Source organism: Numida meleagris, chromosome 6, assembly GCF_002078875.1.
Source record: "Numida meleagris isolate 19003 breed g44 Domestic line chromosome 6, NumMel1.0, whole genome shotgun sequence".
Classification (NCBI taxonomy): domain Eukaryota; kingdom Metazoa; phylum Chordata; class Aves; order Galliformes; family Numididae; genus Numida; species Numida meleagris.
Window position 1 is genome coordinate 15,996,080 of NC_034414.1, and position 18,641 is coordinate 16,014,720.

The following is an 18,641-nucleotide window of genomic DNA, read 5'->3' on the forward strand; positions in this document are numbered from 1 at the left end:
ACAACCAGCTTTGTCTTTTTTTTTGAGGATAACAGCAGGTTTTTTGACCCACTTTGTTTGTTCTGTTCTTTTACCCGTGCTGGAAGAGAGCTCTCTGGGGAGCAGGGAGCTGACTGATGGGAGGGTTGGTTTGGTGGAGGCACCACCAACCGCTGTCAGGGCAAGGACTGCCAGGAGGCTTTGCACATCCAACTTTTATTACAGAGCTTAGGTTCAGTCTATGGGCTTCGTCGGGTCCAGGGCCCTCGCAGCCCGGGGGCGCGGTGCGGGCTCCGGCCCCGCTCCCCGTTGTCATGGCGACGCGGCGGCGGCCGCCCGTGCGGGCGGGCAGGGCCCAGCGGCGGCGGGCGGGGAGGCCGCGCCGTTCTTCCTGTGCCGAGCGCGGCCAGAGAGGGCAGAGCTGAGCCGCTCCGAGCCGCGCCGAGCCGCGCCGCCGGGAGAGGAGCTCCGCACCGGCCTCGGGCCCCGGCGGGAGCCTGCCGCTCTCAGCCCGGTAAGTGTGAGCCCCCCCCCCCCCCGTCCCGTTGAACCCCGCCGCCGCCCTCCCCGCAGGGTGCCAGCCGCTCTCCTACAGCGGGCCCGGGGCTGCGGCTCGCCTCCCCCGCTGCCCCAGCGCGCTCCCCTGCCCGGAGGTGGGGCCGGAAACGCGTGTGGGGCGAAACGCGGCTCGGGGGCGATGGTCTCGGGACCCCCCGGCCGGCTCGGCCTCCCTGCGGTGGCGGTGCCTGCGGGGGGCGGTGGCGACGTGCGCCGCGCTCTTCCCGCCCGCGCCTCTCCATCGCGGGGACACGTGTGCGGCGCCCGGAGCGCGGCGGGGCCGCCGCTGCCCTGTGGCGAGCCGTTCCCGTGCTCCTCCCGGGCTGTTCGCTGGGCTGCAGTGTCCCGTCGCCGGGCTGGGACGGGCAGGATGGGCGAGCCTGCCTCCGCGCAGCGCTGGGTTCCTTCCTAAGCCGACTCTCGGAGGTAGGTCAAGGTTATTATCGTGGATGGGAACGTGGAAATGTGGAGTGGCTTCTGGTGTTTCCTCAAGGTCACCCCGGGAAGGGAAGACCCCGAGCGTCCTCTCAGCCTCTGCGCCCTGCAGTGCGGCTGGGCTCGTGGGAATTGGATTTTCCAGTGCCCCAGGCCTCTCTGCTGCAGGGGGCTCGGTGCGTGGTTCCCATGCCCTGCCACGCTGTCAGTCTGGAGAGCATCGGAGCGGGACGCCAGCTCTACTCGTTTGGCCTAAAATCTCCGTTTCTTTGAACTCCTCAAAAATCTCACCTCTCTGGTAAAAGCTGAGCTGCTTGCCGATGCTTCTGGGCTGGCTCTACTATGAGGACTCGACCTGTCACACTGTGGCTGGCGCTGCCGGGATGGGAGCTGCAGTGATTCTGATCACTGTGTGCTGTTGGGGCTCGCCTCCTCAATGTGCTTCTTGGCAGTGGCAAGCGAAAGGCAATCAAACCAGAGTGGTGCTGGGCTGATAACAGCACATCGTGTGAAGCTGGCTGGCGGTTGTGCTTTCAGTCGCAGGCTGTGTTTTGCTTTCCGGGCTGCTGTCGGCAAAGGTACAGAGGAGGTCCAAAGGAAGTTATTGTAAGCCCTTTACCAGAAAACAAATGCCATCATTTCAGGAGAGCTTACCCCTTTGAATTTCTTCCCTGTAGGATTTTGAACTGTGTACTACCACATTTCGTCATTCGTGCAGGTGCAGCGTTTCCTCTCTACCACGACCTGAAAGAAGGTTGTAGTGAGGCAGAGGTCAGCCCTTCCTCTCAGGTAATAGTGATAGGATGAGAGGGAATGGCCTCAGGTTGCACCAGGTGAGGTTCAGGTTGGATATTAGGAAACATCTCGTCTCCAAAAGAGTGGTGATGCATTGGCACAGACTGCCCAGGGAGGTGGTGAAATCACTGTCCCTAGAGGCGTTCAGGAAACATGGAGACTGCTGGGACATGGCTCAGTGGGCATGGTGGTGATGGATTGTTGGTTGGACTAGATGATCTTAGTGGTCTTTTCCAACCTTGATGATTCTGTGATTCTTTGGTGCCGAGCCTCTGGGCTTGTTCTTTTACAGCACGTCAGTCACAGGGAGCCGTGCTGTGTTCTGAGATCAGCGCTCAGGGGCAGGGATGGATGGCCGTGCTGGGACATGGGGCACGGCTGCATCGTGACTTGGAGCATGGCCCTGCTGTGAGGGAACATTCACGGCCTTGTTTGACACCTGGCAATCTCGTTAATGTCTTAGTAAGATGCCAGGGCCCTAGAAGATCGTCCCGCTGCCATTTTAAGAAGGGATAGTGTGCAGTATTGAGTTACATGGAGGTAGAAGTCACTGGCAGCTTGCTAGGGTCATTTGTTCTCCTTCTCCAGCCACGCTTAGGTTAGTGGATGAGACAGGGGAAATACCTACCTGACCTGGCATCCTTGATTAGGGGACCAATTTCACAGATCCTCTGAGACAAGATTTTCCGCGAGGGATAAAGCCTGATCTGGGTGCGTGATGACTGTGTAGTGCTCGGAAAACAGTTAATTATCCCTCGATGCTCTGGAGTGAATTATGAATATTTGGGGTGAGAGGCAAAGGGGGGCTGGTTGTGCAGCGAGGCATGCAGCAGCATTGGACACCACTGTGGAGGTGCCTGTGTGTGCCTTGGTGCTGGCAGGCAGTGAGTCTGCCCTGCTCCAGCACAGCGCTTCCTTCTGTCCCTTGCTCCCCAGGCACTGATTGCAGGGTGGTTGTGAATGTAAAGTGACAGGGGTGCAAACACCCAAATAAACCCCCTGAAAAGACCTTGCCGCTCTGGGTGGTTTGGATTTCTGTCTGGCAGTTTCCTCTTACACATCTGCGAATAGAAAAGCCTGGCATATTTGCTACCCACATGGAGATTATTTGCTTGGGAAAGGGAAAGGCACCCGGGCAGGAATGCTTGTTCTTAGTGTCAGAGGAAATGTAACGGGATGCTGTTTATTTAATTTGTGAGCTCTTTGCTGACCCTGATTTAATGCAGCCCGTGGTGAGCCGCTCACAGGCATGCAATTTTATGTTTATTTTCTTAAACCTTTCACAATCAGTTCCTGTTCTCATTTCAGTGGTGCTGCTGCGGGTGGGTGGCTGTGCCATGTCAGCCTCCCCGCGCCAGGCTCCCTCCTTTTACTGATGCTGTGCGTGGTGTATCGGGAGAGCCATCCTGACACAGAGGGCTCTGGGAAGCCTGTGCTGAAGTGAGGCAGCACGCCCAGGTCACCAGCCGCCCTTCTGTGTTGGCCGTGCTGCAGTTGTGAAGCCTGGAAGCAGGGGTATGATTAATGGCCATCTTCAAATTAAGTGCTCGGCTGCTTCAGGGCTGGGTTCTGAGTGCTGCAAGTAGTACGGGCAGATCTCCCACATGCGTATCATTTACATGGGGCTCAAATTCCCGGATGCAGTTTATTTCGTCACTGATGCTTTAGTGGGATGGGTAGCCCTCCTGCTCTTATTCCACACGTGAGAGCAGTCTGCAGCCCGTGCTCTTGGTCGTGACCCCTTTGGCAAGGCCATTTTGGTGAAGCCATTGTGCTGCGGTCTTTGTTTTCCTTCTTTTAGCAGGTAGACTTATTTGTAGCACCTGAGACAGAGTGAACCCACAGCTTTGCCTTGTTTCGTGCTCTGACTTGGAGGAAGCACGTGAGAAGGGACAGGAGGAGGAGAAGAATATATGTAGTGCCTGGCCCCTTACTTACAACAGCAGATGTGCTCCTTGCACATCTTGGCAGAGGAGATGGGGCAGCTCCCTGCTGTCTGTTAGGTAGGGTGGAGTGGAAACAACTTGTCCTAGGCCACGTGCAAACTGCGAGTTGGTTTGGTGCCGTGTTCAGTGCTCTTTAAATTATGGCAGCTAGAGATTTATGCAGGGAAAAAAAGAGGGAAGTGTGTTTTAACGATGAGATATGTCAGTGCTAACTGTGAATTTGAGTTCTGTTTTCTCCTTTGCCACAGATTCAGGCTTAGAGCATGACCGTGCATAAGTAGTACAGTGTTCATCTCTGACCCTGTACCCTGCAATCTGATGGGAAGCAGCACTTCCACGATCCTGCCACTGGTGTACTGTTGCAGTGGTAGCTGTTGCAGAAGGCACAATGTGACAAAATAAATGGTCTCTTCTGGGTGCTTCATTATCCTGTTGCATTTGTTGTCATTCTTCCCAAGAAGGAGGATGGCTTCCTTGCCCACGTTCTGGGTAAGCTGAGCTCTTCTCTGCTGTGAGGCAACAGCAACACTTGTTGGTTCATCTCATCCCTGGGGAACAGCTGTTGTTTATGAAGGCTATCTTGCACGGGTGGTGATTCTTCTAAAGGACATAAAACACACAGTGTTGGCCTGACCCTCTTTCCCTGAGCTGTGTCCCACTTGCTTTCTTAGCAGCTAAAAGTGTGCATGGCGTGGGCAGCTGTTGTCTTTTTGATATCACTTTTTTCAGAGAACTTAAAAGGAAGATTCAGTGATACCTCGCTCTGATTCTCCAAAACTGCCAGAGGAGATAGCTTGGACGCAGACGTGAGGAGCGCTGCAGAAATGCCAGACACTATATAAATAACTAAACTCGGCCCCCGGCCCTTCCCAAGAGAGGAACGATCTGCAGAAATACTTCAACAGATGGTCCGGGTTTGGCTTTGAAGGGGGTTGGAAGAGATGCCAGGCCGCTGCCGAGCGCCGCGTGGGCACGTGCCCAAGTGTGCTGGGTGCCGCGCTGCGTGCCAGCCCCATCTGCAGCCCCTCCATGCCGGGGAGGGCACCTGTGTGCTGCTGGGGCAGGCTCAGTGCTGGTGGTGTGTGCTGCGTGCCTGGTGAGCGTGGGGTGCAGGAGATGGGCAGTTTCCCATGGTGGCAGCCCCAGCTGGCTCCGCTTGGGGTTGTGAATTGCAGCCCGGTCAAGAAGCCCTGTCCCAGGACTGGAGCAGAACAGTGTATCTGCTTCATGCGTTGCAAAACTATCGTTAGTTTCCCAGAGCAGCATGCCCGTTGCTTAGCTCTCTGGCAGACCAGTTTGGGGTGTCTGACGTTATTGCCAGGTCCTGCCACGTGCTCTTCAGCGAGGCAGTGTTGGTTGGTGGTTGGAGCAGGGCAGTGCCGTGTGTGTCATGCACCTCGGGGGTGGGTTTTTTGGACACTGTCTGAAAACAGGTCTCATTCCTAAACAATGCAAGATGAATCCCTTCTCTTTGGATGCCAGGTGTGCCAGGTATATGTGAGTATACATCTGGCAGCACTGCACTGTGCATGCGGAGCAGCCAGGTAAGGAGTTTCATATCCAGAGAACGACTTGCCAAGTTTTATCTTATTTCACTTTTTCTTTCTCTCCCGCATTTTCCTTTCTCATGTTACCCATCTCCTTCTGTTCCATGCTGATGAGCGGGACTGCGCGTGTTCTTCTTTGCGTGCAGCCTCCTAAATGTATTTTCCCCCTGCTGGGAGCTCCTGCCTGCATGCAGCCCGTTGAAGGCTCTGCTGATTCACAGCTCCCCGGGTGAGGAGGGAGCTGACGGACGGATCATGCCGCAGCCTCCAGAGTTGCCAGGCAGTGGTTGCAGTCCCCTTGGCAATTCCCTGCTTGTCACGGAGCACGTCTAAGTTTCCCCTGCAGAGCTGCTAACCTCTTTAAGGAGCAGCGTGACCCGTGTGGGGCTGCTGACGCATGGTTAGTAAGGAGCCATTTCGCCGTGTTCTGAACAGCTTTGGCGTAAGCAAGCACCTGAGATGGGAGGAGAAAAATGTGCTTTGTGATGCAGGAGCAAAGCGGGTATGTTCATGTACCGATACAGCAAAGGGATGGCAGCAGCAGTGTCCTCTGAGAGCTATCCTGTAGTGCTGTTCCTGTGGCTGGGAGGCAAGGAGTGTTGCTTAACATGACATTTAGCTGGCACTTCTAGTGCACTGGGAGTATTAGTCACATTCTGTCTCCAGCAGTGGGAGGTGATGACATAAGCTACCTTCATCAGAAAGGTATCTACCTGCTGTAGCAAAGCGTTTGGGATGCAGGGAGGATATTTTGTTTACTCTCCATACCTGATCTTTTGTACAAAAGGCACCAGCAGTAGGCTTGGCTGATCTTGAAGCCTGTACACCGGACTCTGCTGGGGAAGGAGGAGCTGCCTCCTTGTTGGCAGTGGCCTGCGTTTATGCAGGGCTAGTCACTGAGTAACCACAGCCTCTGCTGGGAAAGGGAATGACGTGGCTTGAAAGAGATGCACTTTCCATGGGATAAAAATCCTCATTATGGTTTCCTTTGTGAAAATATTTGTGTCTTTTCTGCCAGCCCAGAGTCAGGGCTGTATGGAGCATGAACTAGTGCTTCTTTGTGCAGGATGAACTGCGCTGTGCTGCGCTTCTGCAGCCCTGCATCTCTCCTCGTGCCTACTGGGGGATGCTAGTTCTGGGGAGAGCAGCAAGCATCATGTCTGTAAAGCACTGAGATTCACGTGGTGCAGACTTTGCTGCTGGAGAGAGGGGATTGCTTCTGGGCCTCCCAGGGGCAGTGCTGTGTGCTGCCTGGTGCACGTGGTATGGGGGGAAGTGAGAACAGAGGGGAAAACCTCTTGCTTTGCTCCTTCAGAGTCCCCTAGTGTCCACAGGAACACAAGCATGTGTTGCAGAGGGCTCAGTGAGCACGTGTCCTTTGAGATGCAAAGAAATACGACCGACTTCCTCTGCCCTTCCTCTTCCTCTCTCAGCCTGGCATGCCAGCAGGCAGACACTGAGCATCGAGGAAGGCTCCTCTCTGGTGATGGCAGAGGTGAGGGTCTGGTTCCCCTGGGCTGGGGGGCAGGAGCCTTTCTGAGCCTAACCCAACCTCTTTGGGATTGTGGCCTTCCTGCCGCAGCTGGCTGCCCCAAAGCAGCAGGTGTCAGCCTGCAGCTCACAGTGTGCTCGGTGCTACAGTGAAGGAGGTCGGGAGGGCCAAGCCAGGCTGGCCCTTTGGAGAGAGGATCCTGTTTCTGTCGTTGGAACCAGGGCTCTTTGCACGTAAGCTACGTAGGATACGAGCTGCAGTGCTCAGATGCTGCTCCTCCTAAAGCCTTGTCAAGGCAAGTACCTTCCCCGCTTGCTCAGCTATTATGAAAGAGTCTGGGTTTGCTGCACCCTTCTCTCCCTTTGCCCTCAGGGCACACTGGGCTTGTTTGAATTAATGTAATTAGCACATGCCTTATTAGCTCACTAAGGCACAAAGAACTCATGTATATTTGTAGCCAGGTTAAGCAGCCCCTACTAATTTAATAACCGTGTCCTCCTCACTGAATGGCAACAGTTAATCGCCAGCGGTGACTCAGGATCAGGCAGCATTGAGGGAATCTGGGCAAGGTGTTGGTGCGTGCGGTTCTCTTTTATTGAATTGTATTTTTATTAATGAGCAGAGCTGTGAAGGGAATTAACAGCAGGCGCGGTAGTTGGAGGGAAGCATTCAGTGCAGGTTTGCTAAACAGCCAGTGCTATTTCCTATGCTGTATGTCAGGAAGCACCAATCGAATGAATCAGCATGATGTGACAACAGCTCTTGGAGCAGAGGTGTAGGTATCCTGCCTACTCTCCCTCCCCCTGGTTACTTTCCTCATCTGGAGCTTCTGCCCCTTGCCATGGGTCAGTAAGCTTGGGCTGTCAAGGCCTGAACTGTTCCCTGTCACCATGAGCTTGTGCAGGAGCATCGCTGAGATAATCAGGCTGTTACAGGCAGATGGGTAAGGAGACCCCATGAAATTGGACAGAAGTGTGTGTGTGCTTGCAGTAATGCTCCCTGCTACTGGCGCGCACTCTGTTCAACACCTACAGAGTGTAGGGGAAACTTAAACTTGGATTTGTGATTTAGTTTTCTTTGTCAAAAGAAAAAAAGATTATCTGGTTCCCCCATGTAAACGAAAAACCTTGGGTCTGGCCACAGTGAGCTGGCGCCATCCCAGGAGGACTCGCTTCAAGGCATCAGACAAGAGCAGCTTTGTGGGTGTTTAGGTGCCATGATTTGGCTGGAAATGATGCTTGTTCTTCCTGGCAGGGCTGCTGAAGCCCTCTTTCTTCAGAGAGCAAGCTGCTGTGAGCCAAGACCCCTGGTTTTGTTGCTGATGGAGAATGAATGAGCCCTTTCACGCTCAAGGACCTCAGCTCAGCCCTGTGTGCCTTGTTCCTACCGAACAAGCTTGGATCCACCCCTCATTTTCCCCAGGGCTCCTTGGTAGCTTTTAGCTACTGCTTTGTCCATGGTGATTATTTTAAAGGGGGAGGGGGAACCTTTTTTCTACTCTTGCAATCTTTTGGCAGAGCACCCGAGTGAGGGCTTCACACCATTTCATTTCCTAGCTAGGAGCGAGTCCTTCCAGATCAAAGGACTGGTCTGTCTGTCACCATCAGGCTTTTGTTCTGCCTTTTCTTTAGGACAAGGCCACCACCGAGTAGTGAAAAGGACAGATTTTATACAAATTCCTGCTTGTTTTCCCACCTGTGTCTCCGGTCTTCTGCACTCCAGCTTCTCAGTGAATTTGTCCTCTTTCTCCAGCTAATGCTGCATCTCTCTGAAGCTGTAATCCCATAAAAATGAGCCTGGAGGACTAATCAAGAGTAAAGATGGGTTTAAAATTATTTTGAATCACACCAGTTCAGTGTGTGACTAGATGATTTCTCAGCAGCGTTTGGAAGGAGGATTGCTGGCAATGAGCAGACACTTGTGTCATCCACAATGTCCGAGCTGTGAACTTTCTTGAATACCAGCACGGTCATGTCTGGGCTGCATTCCTGTCTGTCAGTTAGCTTATGCTTCCACTGTTGTTGCTTCAACTGCAAAATAACATGAGCCATTGTAAACTTTGTTTCAATAATCATTCTCTCTAGAAGCTTCCACTCAGATTGTTCATTGTGTTTGCATATGAGCTAGTTGTTCTCTAGCTACTTCTTACAGATCCCTGTGAATCTATGCATGGATTTGCAAGTCTCTGCAGAGCACGGGCTGGAGCCTACCACTACTTCAGAGCAAGATGCCGGGCCTGGATTTCCGCTGCTGCTGTGCTCTGGCCTTGTATCACCATAGCACTGAAGATGTTACAATAAGAGATGCATGGAAAGGGATTTTGGCGCTCTAGTTCCTGTGCTCCTTTGTCCGTGTTCCTGTAGAAGCCATGGAGAGGTAACACCAAGTTTGCCTTAGTTACTTCCTTGTAAGCACATTTTAATGTCTTGCCCTCCTGCTGTTCTCAGTGAGATGACTGCCTGTTCATTTGCCCTGCCGAAGCCTGCCCTTCGTTCCCTCAGCTTGGCAGCCCTGATGCCTCGGACAGCAGGACTTGCTGTGTGAGTGCTGGCTGAGTCACTGCTCCTCGTGCTGTCCTTGTTCATCCCATCTTACAGTTCAGCTGCAAAGCCTCCAGGACAGGGACTGTCCTTGACTCAAGGTTTGCCCAGCTTCTACAATACTGAGTCCCAGCTCAGTGCTAGGACTACTTGGTGTGCCGCAGTGCTGCAGCTCAGCCTTGCATCGCGGTAAGCCCTGCTCTAGGCTGAGTGTCAGCTTTCAGTCTCTCGATCTGGGGCGGTTTCCCAAGGCATGCAAAGCTGAAGGGCGTATCTGGCGTTTGTTCCAGGTTGGCTCAGGCCTGCTCCTCAGGTCTGTCTCACTTGAATGCAGATAGCCTGGCACTGTGCAATTGCCTGGCTGCTCTCTTCAGGCCCTGCTGCTTGGTGGGGTGTGCTCTGGTGAGTGGTTGAGCTTTGTGCCCTTCTTGGGTCTGCAAGCTGGGCAGCATTTCCTAGAGCAGAGTTGGGGGCTGCGAAACTTAGGGGAGGGTTGAGGCCAGGTGGATAGAGGGCCCGTTGCCCTGCTGACAGGCTGGGGATGTGGTGAGCAAGGGCCTCTGCTGAGATGTTGAGCTGTTTTTGTTCACAGCTTGTTTTCCTGAAGCTGAAGTGTTGTCTAGAAAATCATAGAATCATAGCGTTGTTTGGATGGGAAGGGACTCATAAAGGCCATGTGGTCCAACTCCCCTGCAATGAACAGGGGCACCTACACTAGATCAGGTGCTCAGAGCCCCATCCAGCCTGACCTTGAATGTCTCCAGGGACGGGGCATCCACCACCTCTCTGGGCAACCTGTGCCAGTGCCTCATCGCTCTCATTGTGAAAGAACCTTCTTCTTCATATCCAATCTAAATTTCCCCTCTTTAAGTTTGAAACCACTTCCTCTTGTCCTATCACAACAGACCCTGCTAGACAGCCTGTCCACTTCTTTCTTACAGCCCCCCTCTAGATACTGAAAGGCCGCTATCAGGTCTCTCTGGAGCCTTCTATTCTCCAGGCCAAACTGCCCCAGCGCCCTCAGCCTGTCCTTGCAGGGGAGGTGTTCCATCCCTTGGATCATTTTTGCGGCCCTCCTCTGGACATGCTCCAACAGGTCCATGTTTCTCCTGTACTAAGGACTCCATACCTGGGCACTGTACTCTAAGTGAGGCCTCACCAGCACAGAGTAGAGGGGCAGGATCACCTCCCTCGACCTGCTGGCCATGCTTCTTTTGATGCAGCCTGCGATACAGTTGGATTTCTGGGCTGTGAGGGCACGTTGCTGACTCATGTCCAGCTTGCCATACACCAGTACCCTTGAGTCCCCCAGTAGTCCCCATGCAGAGTACATGTTGTTCCTTAGTCTGCTGGTTCTGGTTGGGCATCCTGCCTGAAGGTAAAGAGCAGGCAGCAAGGATCTGCAGTGGGAGCTCAGGAGCCATGGGAAAGGAGGAGTGAGTGTCCCCACCACCTTGCAATCCATTAGGCACTGTGCCACCAGGCCTGTCCTCAGTGGAATGCTGTGGCCAATGAGGCAGGCAAGCGGCCTGGCACCTCCCCACAGGGACTTTGGCCTGATTTCACCTGAGCCGCAGGGTCCTGCCCCAGGCTGCTTCCAAGGCTCAGCGTGGACGGGCACAGCTGGCTGCAGGCTCCCTCCTGGCTGCAAGGTGGGTGAGTGTGTCAGTGTGCAGCTGAAGTGCTGGGGCTTCTGCTCGCCTGCTGACACTGCGGGACCGAGGGGATGCTCTGTCCCACTGTGCTGCCAGAGGAGTGTGGGTGGCTCACGAGGCAGTGGGGACACTTCCTGATCCTTGATGATGATCAGTAACGTTGCTGTATCCCCGACACGGTGGGTGCTGGCACGACTTTGCTCCTTTCTCTTACCCTTCGAGCCTGTTTCTTGATTTCTCGCTGGGGCACTGAGTTTGTCTGCTGTCAAGACAAATGGAAATATGTGGAATGGAGTCCTGTTTTCCCCTTCTGTAGTTTGTTTTCAAGTCAAGGTTGCGGTTTGAATGTTTGCTTTCAGTGACAGCTCCAGCATGTGCTGGCCTCGAGTTCTGTCATCCCTGCCTGACCATCCTGCGCAAATGTTAGTGCTGGCACGAAAGTGGGGATGGGAATGCATATGTCATGGGGAGAGGACAGGGTTTCTTCCTTCGGCAGCAGTGCCAGCAACGCTGGCTAAAGGTCTTCTGTCAAAGCAGTGGCTGTGTGTACTCAGATAAGTCAGCACTTCTCAGCCTGGCAGAGGGAGAGCAGGACGGGATGGAGAAGGTAGAGTGGTAGGGTCTCCTGGGTCACATGTCACTGGTTTGGGATAAAGCAGAGAGCCTGCTGTGCTGCCCTGCTCCCTCACTTTGCTGCAGCACATAGCATGCACTGTGGGGCTGCAGGCACCCCTCCGTGCCTGAGGTTGCCCTGGGATTCCTATAATTACTATATAATTATGTGGTGTTCTCCAGAGTAAGCGCTTTTCCTTCAGGCGATAAGGTGAGGAGAAGCAAAGGTTAAAAGTCCAGCCCTGTGCAGCCGGTCTGAGGCATGCAGAGTTGGCCGTCCTGGAGGAAACCTTATAGGAAAGCTTCAGGTGAGTGTGGGGTATGTAGCAAGGAAAGGGAGCAGAACGGGATCATTTTTCCAGGGCCAGAAGCTGTGAGGATCAGATGCATCCCAAGCTAAGTTTGTGGAGTGCTACCCCTAACTTGGATGCTCCATCACTCCCTGGAGCTGGTTTTTGGAAGCTAGGAGAGGGGAGGAGCTGGATGGAGGAGGCTCCTAGGCTGCCTACACAGGGCAGTGTGGGCTGTGGTGCTTCTCTGCTGATCATGGAGGTGCTTCCTTGTGCTGCAGTGTGCGTGTCACTCTAAAACTAATTTGCTCGATCATTTTAATAAATGCAGAAGGGATGTCCTGGTGTGCGAGTAATGGGGCATTAATCCATGCCTAGCTGTGTTAACAGCACTCTAGGAAGGAATTAACGCCACATAATTCATCGCCTGTGCAGGTCTCGCTCTCTTAATTATGGCATGTGCAATTTAGGAAACCCCTTCCTCTTGAAAGCTCTCTCTGATGACTCTGTTCCCGCTGCCACCAGTTTCCCCTGTTACTCGTGCCTTGGAGGTTCCCAGTCCCAGCGGTGCCATTGTCCTCGCAGCCATGACATTGAGCTCAACTGAAACCTTCCAAGATGTGAGCAAGCCTGGGGTGCTGCTGGCTTCCCCTGCCCAAGGTAGGGGCAGCAGTGAATGCAAGCCGTGCTCACTGACCCTGGAGCCGTGCACTTGCTTGGCTGGAGGAGTTCTGCTTCACTGCTTTGGTTTGCGTTATTTGGCTCCAAAGAACACTGCATTCCTGCGGTGATACAGCTTAGACCTCCACTACTAATGTGTACAAACATAATGTTGTTCTGGATTTCTTTTAAAAATATCCTATAAGATTCTGAGCATTCTCTTTCCAGCCTCTAACTGCAGCAGTCGTTTTCATGCCATGGGAGGAAGTGGGCTCTGCCACCTGGGGGCATGAACCGGGGGCTTCATCCCGCACCCCCTTTTAAAGGCCTCAGGGAATTCTGGAGTGCTCAGGTAGATTTTGCAGTGATATTGGGTTTGTTTTGCAAATGGTCGTTTGCTGGAGCTCTGTTTAAACAAACAGAGCTCAAACAAACTTTCCACCTCAGTGCATTAAAATCCCGTAATGCATTAAAATCCCCTGGCTGTGAGCGCTGAGGCCTCTGCTGTGCCAGGTGCTGTACAAACAGTTATCAAGTGCTAAATGATCACATCTGCTGGTTGAGTTGCTTTTGTTAGGGCAAAGGATACAGTAGAGGTGTTTGGTGGCTGTACAGCCCAGATGGGTCTGAGTGCACCAGGGATTGTGGTACCTTCGCCCTGTTCGAAAACCAGGAGGGTTGCTTTTAACTCAGCAGGAACACTCTGCTGGTGGGATGGACATGGAAGGCTTTGCAGTCGCTTTGCAGGCAGAGGGCTGACACCATAGGCTGCACAGAAGGAAGGGATTAGATAGCAGGTAAGAAGCTCAGTCGGTCTCACAGGGGTATGTATTAGCAGCCTTGCTGTCTGCTCTTGGGGTGCCCTTTGCAACGTGGACTCCCGGGGAGCAGTGCAGCAGGGGGCTAGCCTGCAGCAGGGCCAACACAGGGAGTGTGCTAGAGTTTGGAACAGGGCATCAGAACCACTCAGTGCGTGTGTTTTGTCGGAGCTGCTGCTTCAAGGAACACGCACATCCTGTTGAGGGTGTAGATGTTATCATGTGAGCTTTCCTGGTACAGGGCTTGTCCGTGCTGGGACAACAGGCTGTCAGCAGTAGCTGGCCTCTCTACTTTGTTTTTATATTCTAGTCTTGTTCTGGTTAAATTGATAGGGAAATAGATAAAACAAAGCCAAAACAAACTACTATTTTGGATGCAAACTGTGTTGAAAGTGAAATTCTGTGAGGATTATAAATAGTTTATAATCAAGGGGCAAATTTCCATTTCTGAGGCAAAGGAGAAGGAAATTTCCTCTGCTTCATTCTCACCAGCCAGGTAGCAACTAGAAGGTCAGAGGGAGAAGAGTGTCTGAGTCATGCTGAGAGGCGAAATCATGACATCTTGCAATGGCATTTGTTTGTCTTGGGGTGGCCGTGCCGACCTGTAGGGGGCTGGGTCTGGAGATGCTGGTGTTTGAGAGGGCAGTGTTGGGTACCGCTGTCCTGGGTGCCTGGCAGAGCTCGTGCACTGGCATCCAGAACAGCGGTACCCAAGGTTGCTCACGTGCTACTGGAGCATGACAGCTCTGGCAGCTCTTCCTTCCATTTGTGCATCTATATTTGTATATACGCAGACATATATTTATAAGGCTCCCTCGGGAGCTCAGTCAGCAGCTCAGTCTCCTCTGTCAAAGGAGACCGGGTGCTCTCTTAAGTAACTTCTTCCTCTGCCTGTCTCACCCTGCAGCCTGCCCAGCAAGAGTTGTATGTGCCCGGTTCTCAACTTCGTCTCCTTGGTGTCTTTCTCGCCTTTCCCAGGAAGAAGCTGAATTGGAAAAGAAGTGACAGAAGAAGTATTGAAGGAACAAATCCATTTCTTAACAAGATCAAGTTGGAATTAAATGGCTGATAAACAGATCAGGTAACTTTGAATTTTTCTTTTAAAGTCTTTCCAACTCAATCCTTTCTGCGATATGGCAGGCTGGAGAAAATCACTCGATCATCTCTTCTGGCCATAAACAGCTTTGATTCCTTCACTGCTCCTTTGTTACCTATTTTATTCAGTTTTTTCTTATTTTGTGTCTTTGTCATGTTGCCACCGTCTCTGCTTTGTTCTTTTTTCTCACTTCTTCTGTCTGTCCTCTGCTGTTGACCCTACACGAGTCCATTGCTTTTTGCTTCCTCTTTCAAAGGTCACCTTGACCTGCTGACTTCAGTTTGACAGATTCAAGGGAACAAAGCCAGCTCCTTGGCCAACCAGGAGTCCAGTGCTCGTAATTACAAAGTCCATGTAGGTGCAAACCTGTGCCCTTTTTCTGTAGCTCCTCAGTGCTTGAGTGATTGCAGGAACATGAAGTGCCAACAGTAATTGGTGACACTTAAGTGCACAGCAGGATCTTAAGAGCATTGGCTCTGGCATATGCAGAGGCTAATTTGAGTCCTCTCTGGAAATGACTTGGGATGTGTTTTCTCAGAAGGCACCGTTGTCCCCTTAGCTTCCTAAGATCTGTGCCAGATGGATCTGTCCAGTACTACATCTAGGTTTAACTTTTTGCTGCTTATAACATTGTCTGAGATGAGTGACTCCTATGTGCTGTGGGATTCCTGCTTTCATTTGTTTGTGTGGCCCTTTTCTGACATCTGCCTTTCCAGGTTGCCAGCTCAGGACAGGAGGTAAGCGATTGGCCTGGATCAGTTGGTGAATGAAACATGGACCAGAATTTGGCAATGTCTGAGTGCTACAGGAGTGAGGGCTTCCCCTTCTTAGCATTTGCCATGATCACGATATCTTCCTGCCCTCCTTGCTTCTGCAAGTGTGAGAGTCCTGAGCTGCACTGATAACAAGACAGCGTTGCAGAGTGTCTCTGTGCCCAGATTGGCCTGTCATCAGTTACCCAATTTGGAGAGCACTTGGCATTATTCTCTTACGTTAATGAAAGGCATGCTGAGATTCACCTTTGCGAAGCCTGGCGGTTGTGTGTTCCTGATAGCCTCAGCAGAGCGTGGGGAGCAGATGTCTGTGGCCCTTTGAAACCTGGCATCCAAGGAAGGGAAGATGTTCCCCTGAGACCTCCTCCAGCCCTTCCTAAGCCCTCTTGGCAGTGTGAACAGGAGCTGCTGACTGCAGAGGCTAGCTAAAAGGATTCGGGAAGAGCATTAGGAGAACTGGGTTGTCTTTCTTCCCCTTCTATTGTAAAACTAAGCAAGTGGCTTTATTTGTATGCCAGTCTGTATTGGCTCTGTTTCACTAAGCACTGTACTGTGGGCAGTGAGAGGCAGGTGCTGTGCAGAATAGGAGAGAGCACAGTGTGTTCTCATCCTGTGAGAGAGCAGAAAGTACCAAAGTAAGACGTGGGGTGGCTTAGTCATAAAGGAAAAGCTTTTGCTTCAGGTGCAGTGCCCAGCTCCATCTGTTCCTCGGTTTCAGGTTCCTCCCTGTGCCCTGATTCCTTCGCCATATCCCACTTAGGTCATTCTTCCCATCTCTGGGACCATGAGTCTACAGTAGTCACTAGCCAAGCAAGGAGATCTGTTGAAGTTTGAAGGATACACTGTATGCCTTTTCCATTGCAACACATGTCTGTCAACCCTTAGCAAAATGAGATTGATACCAAAAGACTAAAATCCACAGCAGCAATTTGCTGCAAGGTGAGATCAAGGGCACTGCATTTCTGCAATTGTGCTCGTGTAACTTTATCCAAGTGTTTCACCAGATACCACTGCACTGTCTGTACTAGTTTCCATCTGCAGTGCTCGGGGGGGGACCCTGAATGCCTGGGTTCAAATGCAATGGGAGTGTTGAGCAAGGATTTCTCATCTGCAGATAAGGTAGGAGGCTCTCTGCAGCTCACGTTGCCCCAAATTTTTGGCTTGCCCAGACTCATCAGGCTGTTCCCTGGGGTCTGTACTGAAATCAGTGATTCATGGGCAAGATGCTTGCCACGTGTCAGTGCCTCGCTCCCACCTGATGTAAGCCTTGAGATGATTTCACTGTTGGAACAGCTTGTGAGAGGCAAGCGTCTGCCTGCCCTGGCTGTCTCAGAGGCACTTAGAGAAGCGGTGACGGAGCTGAAGGTGCACGGGGCATGGCTGGCATTTGCAGCCTGCCAGCAGTGACTTCAGAGCTGAATGTGGGGAGGCTGATACGGTCCGGTCTTGAACTGGCCAAGTGGAGCCTCCGTCTTGACACACTTATGTTGCTCTACCCTCAGGTTTCAGTGTAATAACATGTTAGATAAGGAGAGCGCCATGAAGCTTATTTACTGTCTGAAATTTCCCTGTGTCCTGAGACACAGGTGGGGGAGTTTGTGGGCACTGCTATTCCCATCTCAGCCTGTGATGCTAGGGTCCCTGAGGCAGCAGAGTCTTGAGTTCTTGCAGTCTGGCCCAGCTCTGTGCTCATGATAGCTGCTGTCCGCCATCGCTTTAATATCTGACACATCCTGTGTTCAGGGAGCCGTGTCCCGTGCTTTATTGGAGGGAGCTGACTCAAACAGGCTTCCTTTGTCTCAGTGTGTAGTGGTTTATCGAGCATGTGAGTGCTGGGCATTTTGAGTAATTGAATTTGCTGGGAACTCGTGTTTAGCTGCTCTGGTGTTCAATCAGTGCTGCTTCCAGATTCCAGGAATTCCCTCTGGGAATGGAAGGTTGAGTGGAAAAAGCCCTGCAGCTTTGAAGCACGCTCAGCCAACAGGTTTTGGTGTCACTGAGAAGTACGAGCTCACGTCTCTGTACCGCGTGTTGCCCTGCCAGCCCACTGAGCCACGTGGCTGCCAGTGTTCTGCTGGGCTCACGTGTCTTTTCCCCCAGCAGTGGGTCTGGAAATGGCTTTGTGGATCTGTAGCTGGCTGCGCTTCTGCCATGCTCTGTCCCACGTAACAGGAGCAGGTGACATGCCATGAACCTCTCATTAGGTGCGTATCTGATTACAGCACTGGGAACCACTTGCCAGGAAACCCGCTGCCTTGAATGCCAGCCGGCCTTGACCAAAGTCTGTCCGCATGGAGGGCTCGATGCTAAGCAGATCCTTGTCAGCAGTGGGTTGTCCTGGTGCTGTGTGTTGCCTTTCTCTGCTACCCCATATGTACGGCAAGGGCTGAGCTGTGCCTTGCGGCAGAGCTCTCTGCATGCTTGGGGCGGACAGCCTCATCACACCGCGACATGCTAATTGCCTGGTTGCACTGATGAGCACATTCTTTCCTCTTTCCCTCCCCTGGAGTTATCACAGGACTAATACCTCTGCTACTTGTCTCCTTACAGTTTACCTGCCAAGCTGATCAATGGAGGGATAGCTGGGCTGATCGGGGTCACCTGTGTATTTCCCATTGACTTGGCAAAAACTCGCCTGCAGAACCAGCAGAATGGCCAGCGGATGTACACCAGCATGTGAGTACTGTGTGCACGGGCAGCTTGCCCCTGGGCTTTCGGCAGGGCATCCTTCCACGTTGTTACCTCTTTTGGGTGAGCTCAGCGTTTCTAGGAACTGGGTTGTCCCCAGGAAAGCCAGGGCACAATCTCAAAGCAAGCTGTGCTAAAACAAGCAAAGCATCTATTCTGGCTGCTGAGCCCAGCAGGTGAGATCTGCTGAGGGCATGTCTGTTTGCGTCCCTTTCTTGGGAGCAGCGTGTTCTCTGCTCATCAGCACCGGTCAAAAGGGCAGGGAGGGCTCAGCATAGAAAGCCTGGTTTGGTTCTCTGCTGAGCCACAACCAGGTGTGTGAGGGAATCTCTGGCACTGCCATTTCCCTCACTGTCCTACTGGAGATAACAACCCTTTCTTTTACTGTCAGCTTTAAAAAGGGCAAAATCACCTATTCCTGCTCTAGAGCCCTGCAGTGCAGTCCTTCTGATACATCCCAGGTTGACACACGCTGTGGTTTCCCATCAGTCCTTTGTCCAAAGAATTGTGCTGCAGGCTTTAGGAAAAGAAGGCACAAATGTATCCAGCCCACCTGTGCTTTGTGTGTCTGCCGTGGGAACGTGAGTTGTACTTAGCTTTCTCTTATGGTACAGAGACAGGCCTTAGTTTTAAAAAATTTTCCATATCGTTGAGTGGGGAAAGAGGGCTGGGACTGAAGGCAGTGTGTGTCCTGTCCTACTGCTGCTTCGTTCAGAAGCCGTGCTGCCTGCTCCCTGCTCTTCCACACTGGTTATTT

At 52.5% G+C, this 18,641-nt stretch overlaps 1 protein-coding gene across 8 annotated transcripts in view; it reads left to right on the plus strand.

The window, feature by feature from the left end:
* The window catches only part of SLC25A22 (solute carrier family 25 member 22), a 37,385-nt gene continuing 19,084 nt past the window's right edge, over positions 341–18,641 (plus strand). Inside the window, exons 1-4 of one of the 8 annotated variants that reach the window (XM_021403862.1) lie at positions 1,059–5,257; positions 8,904–9,128; positions 14,306–14,408; positions 17,747–17,872. In XM_021403862.1, coding sequence (XP_021259537.1) covers positions 14,389–14,408; positions 17,747–17,872 — 146 coding nt within the window. In that variant the 5' untranslated portion in view covers positions 1,059–5,257; positions 8,904–9,128; positions 14,306–14,388. Of the gene's footprint in view, positions 494–741; positions 964–1,057; positions 5,258–8,903; positions 9,129–9,160; positions 9,293–9,583; positions 9,695–10,356; positions 10,945–14,234; positions 14,409–17,746; positions 17,873–18,641 lie in introns of those variants that run through there. The other 7 variants (XM_021403860.1, XM_021403861.1, XM_021403863.1 and 4 more) reach the window with 7 other exon arrangements.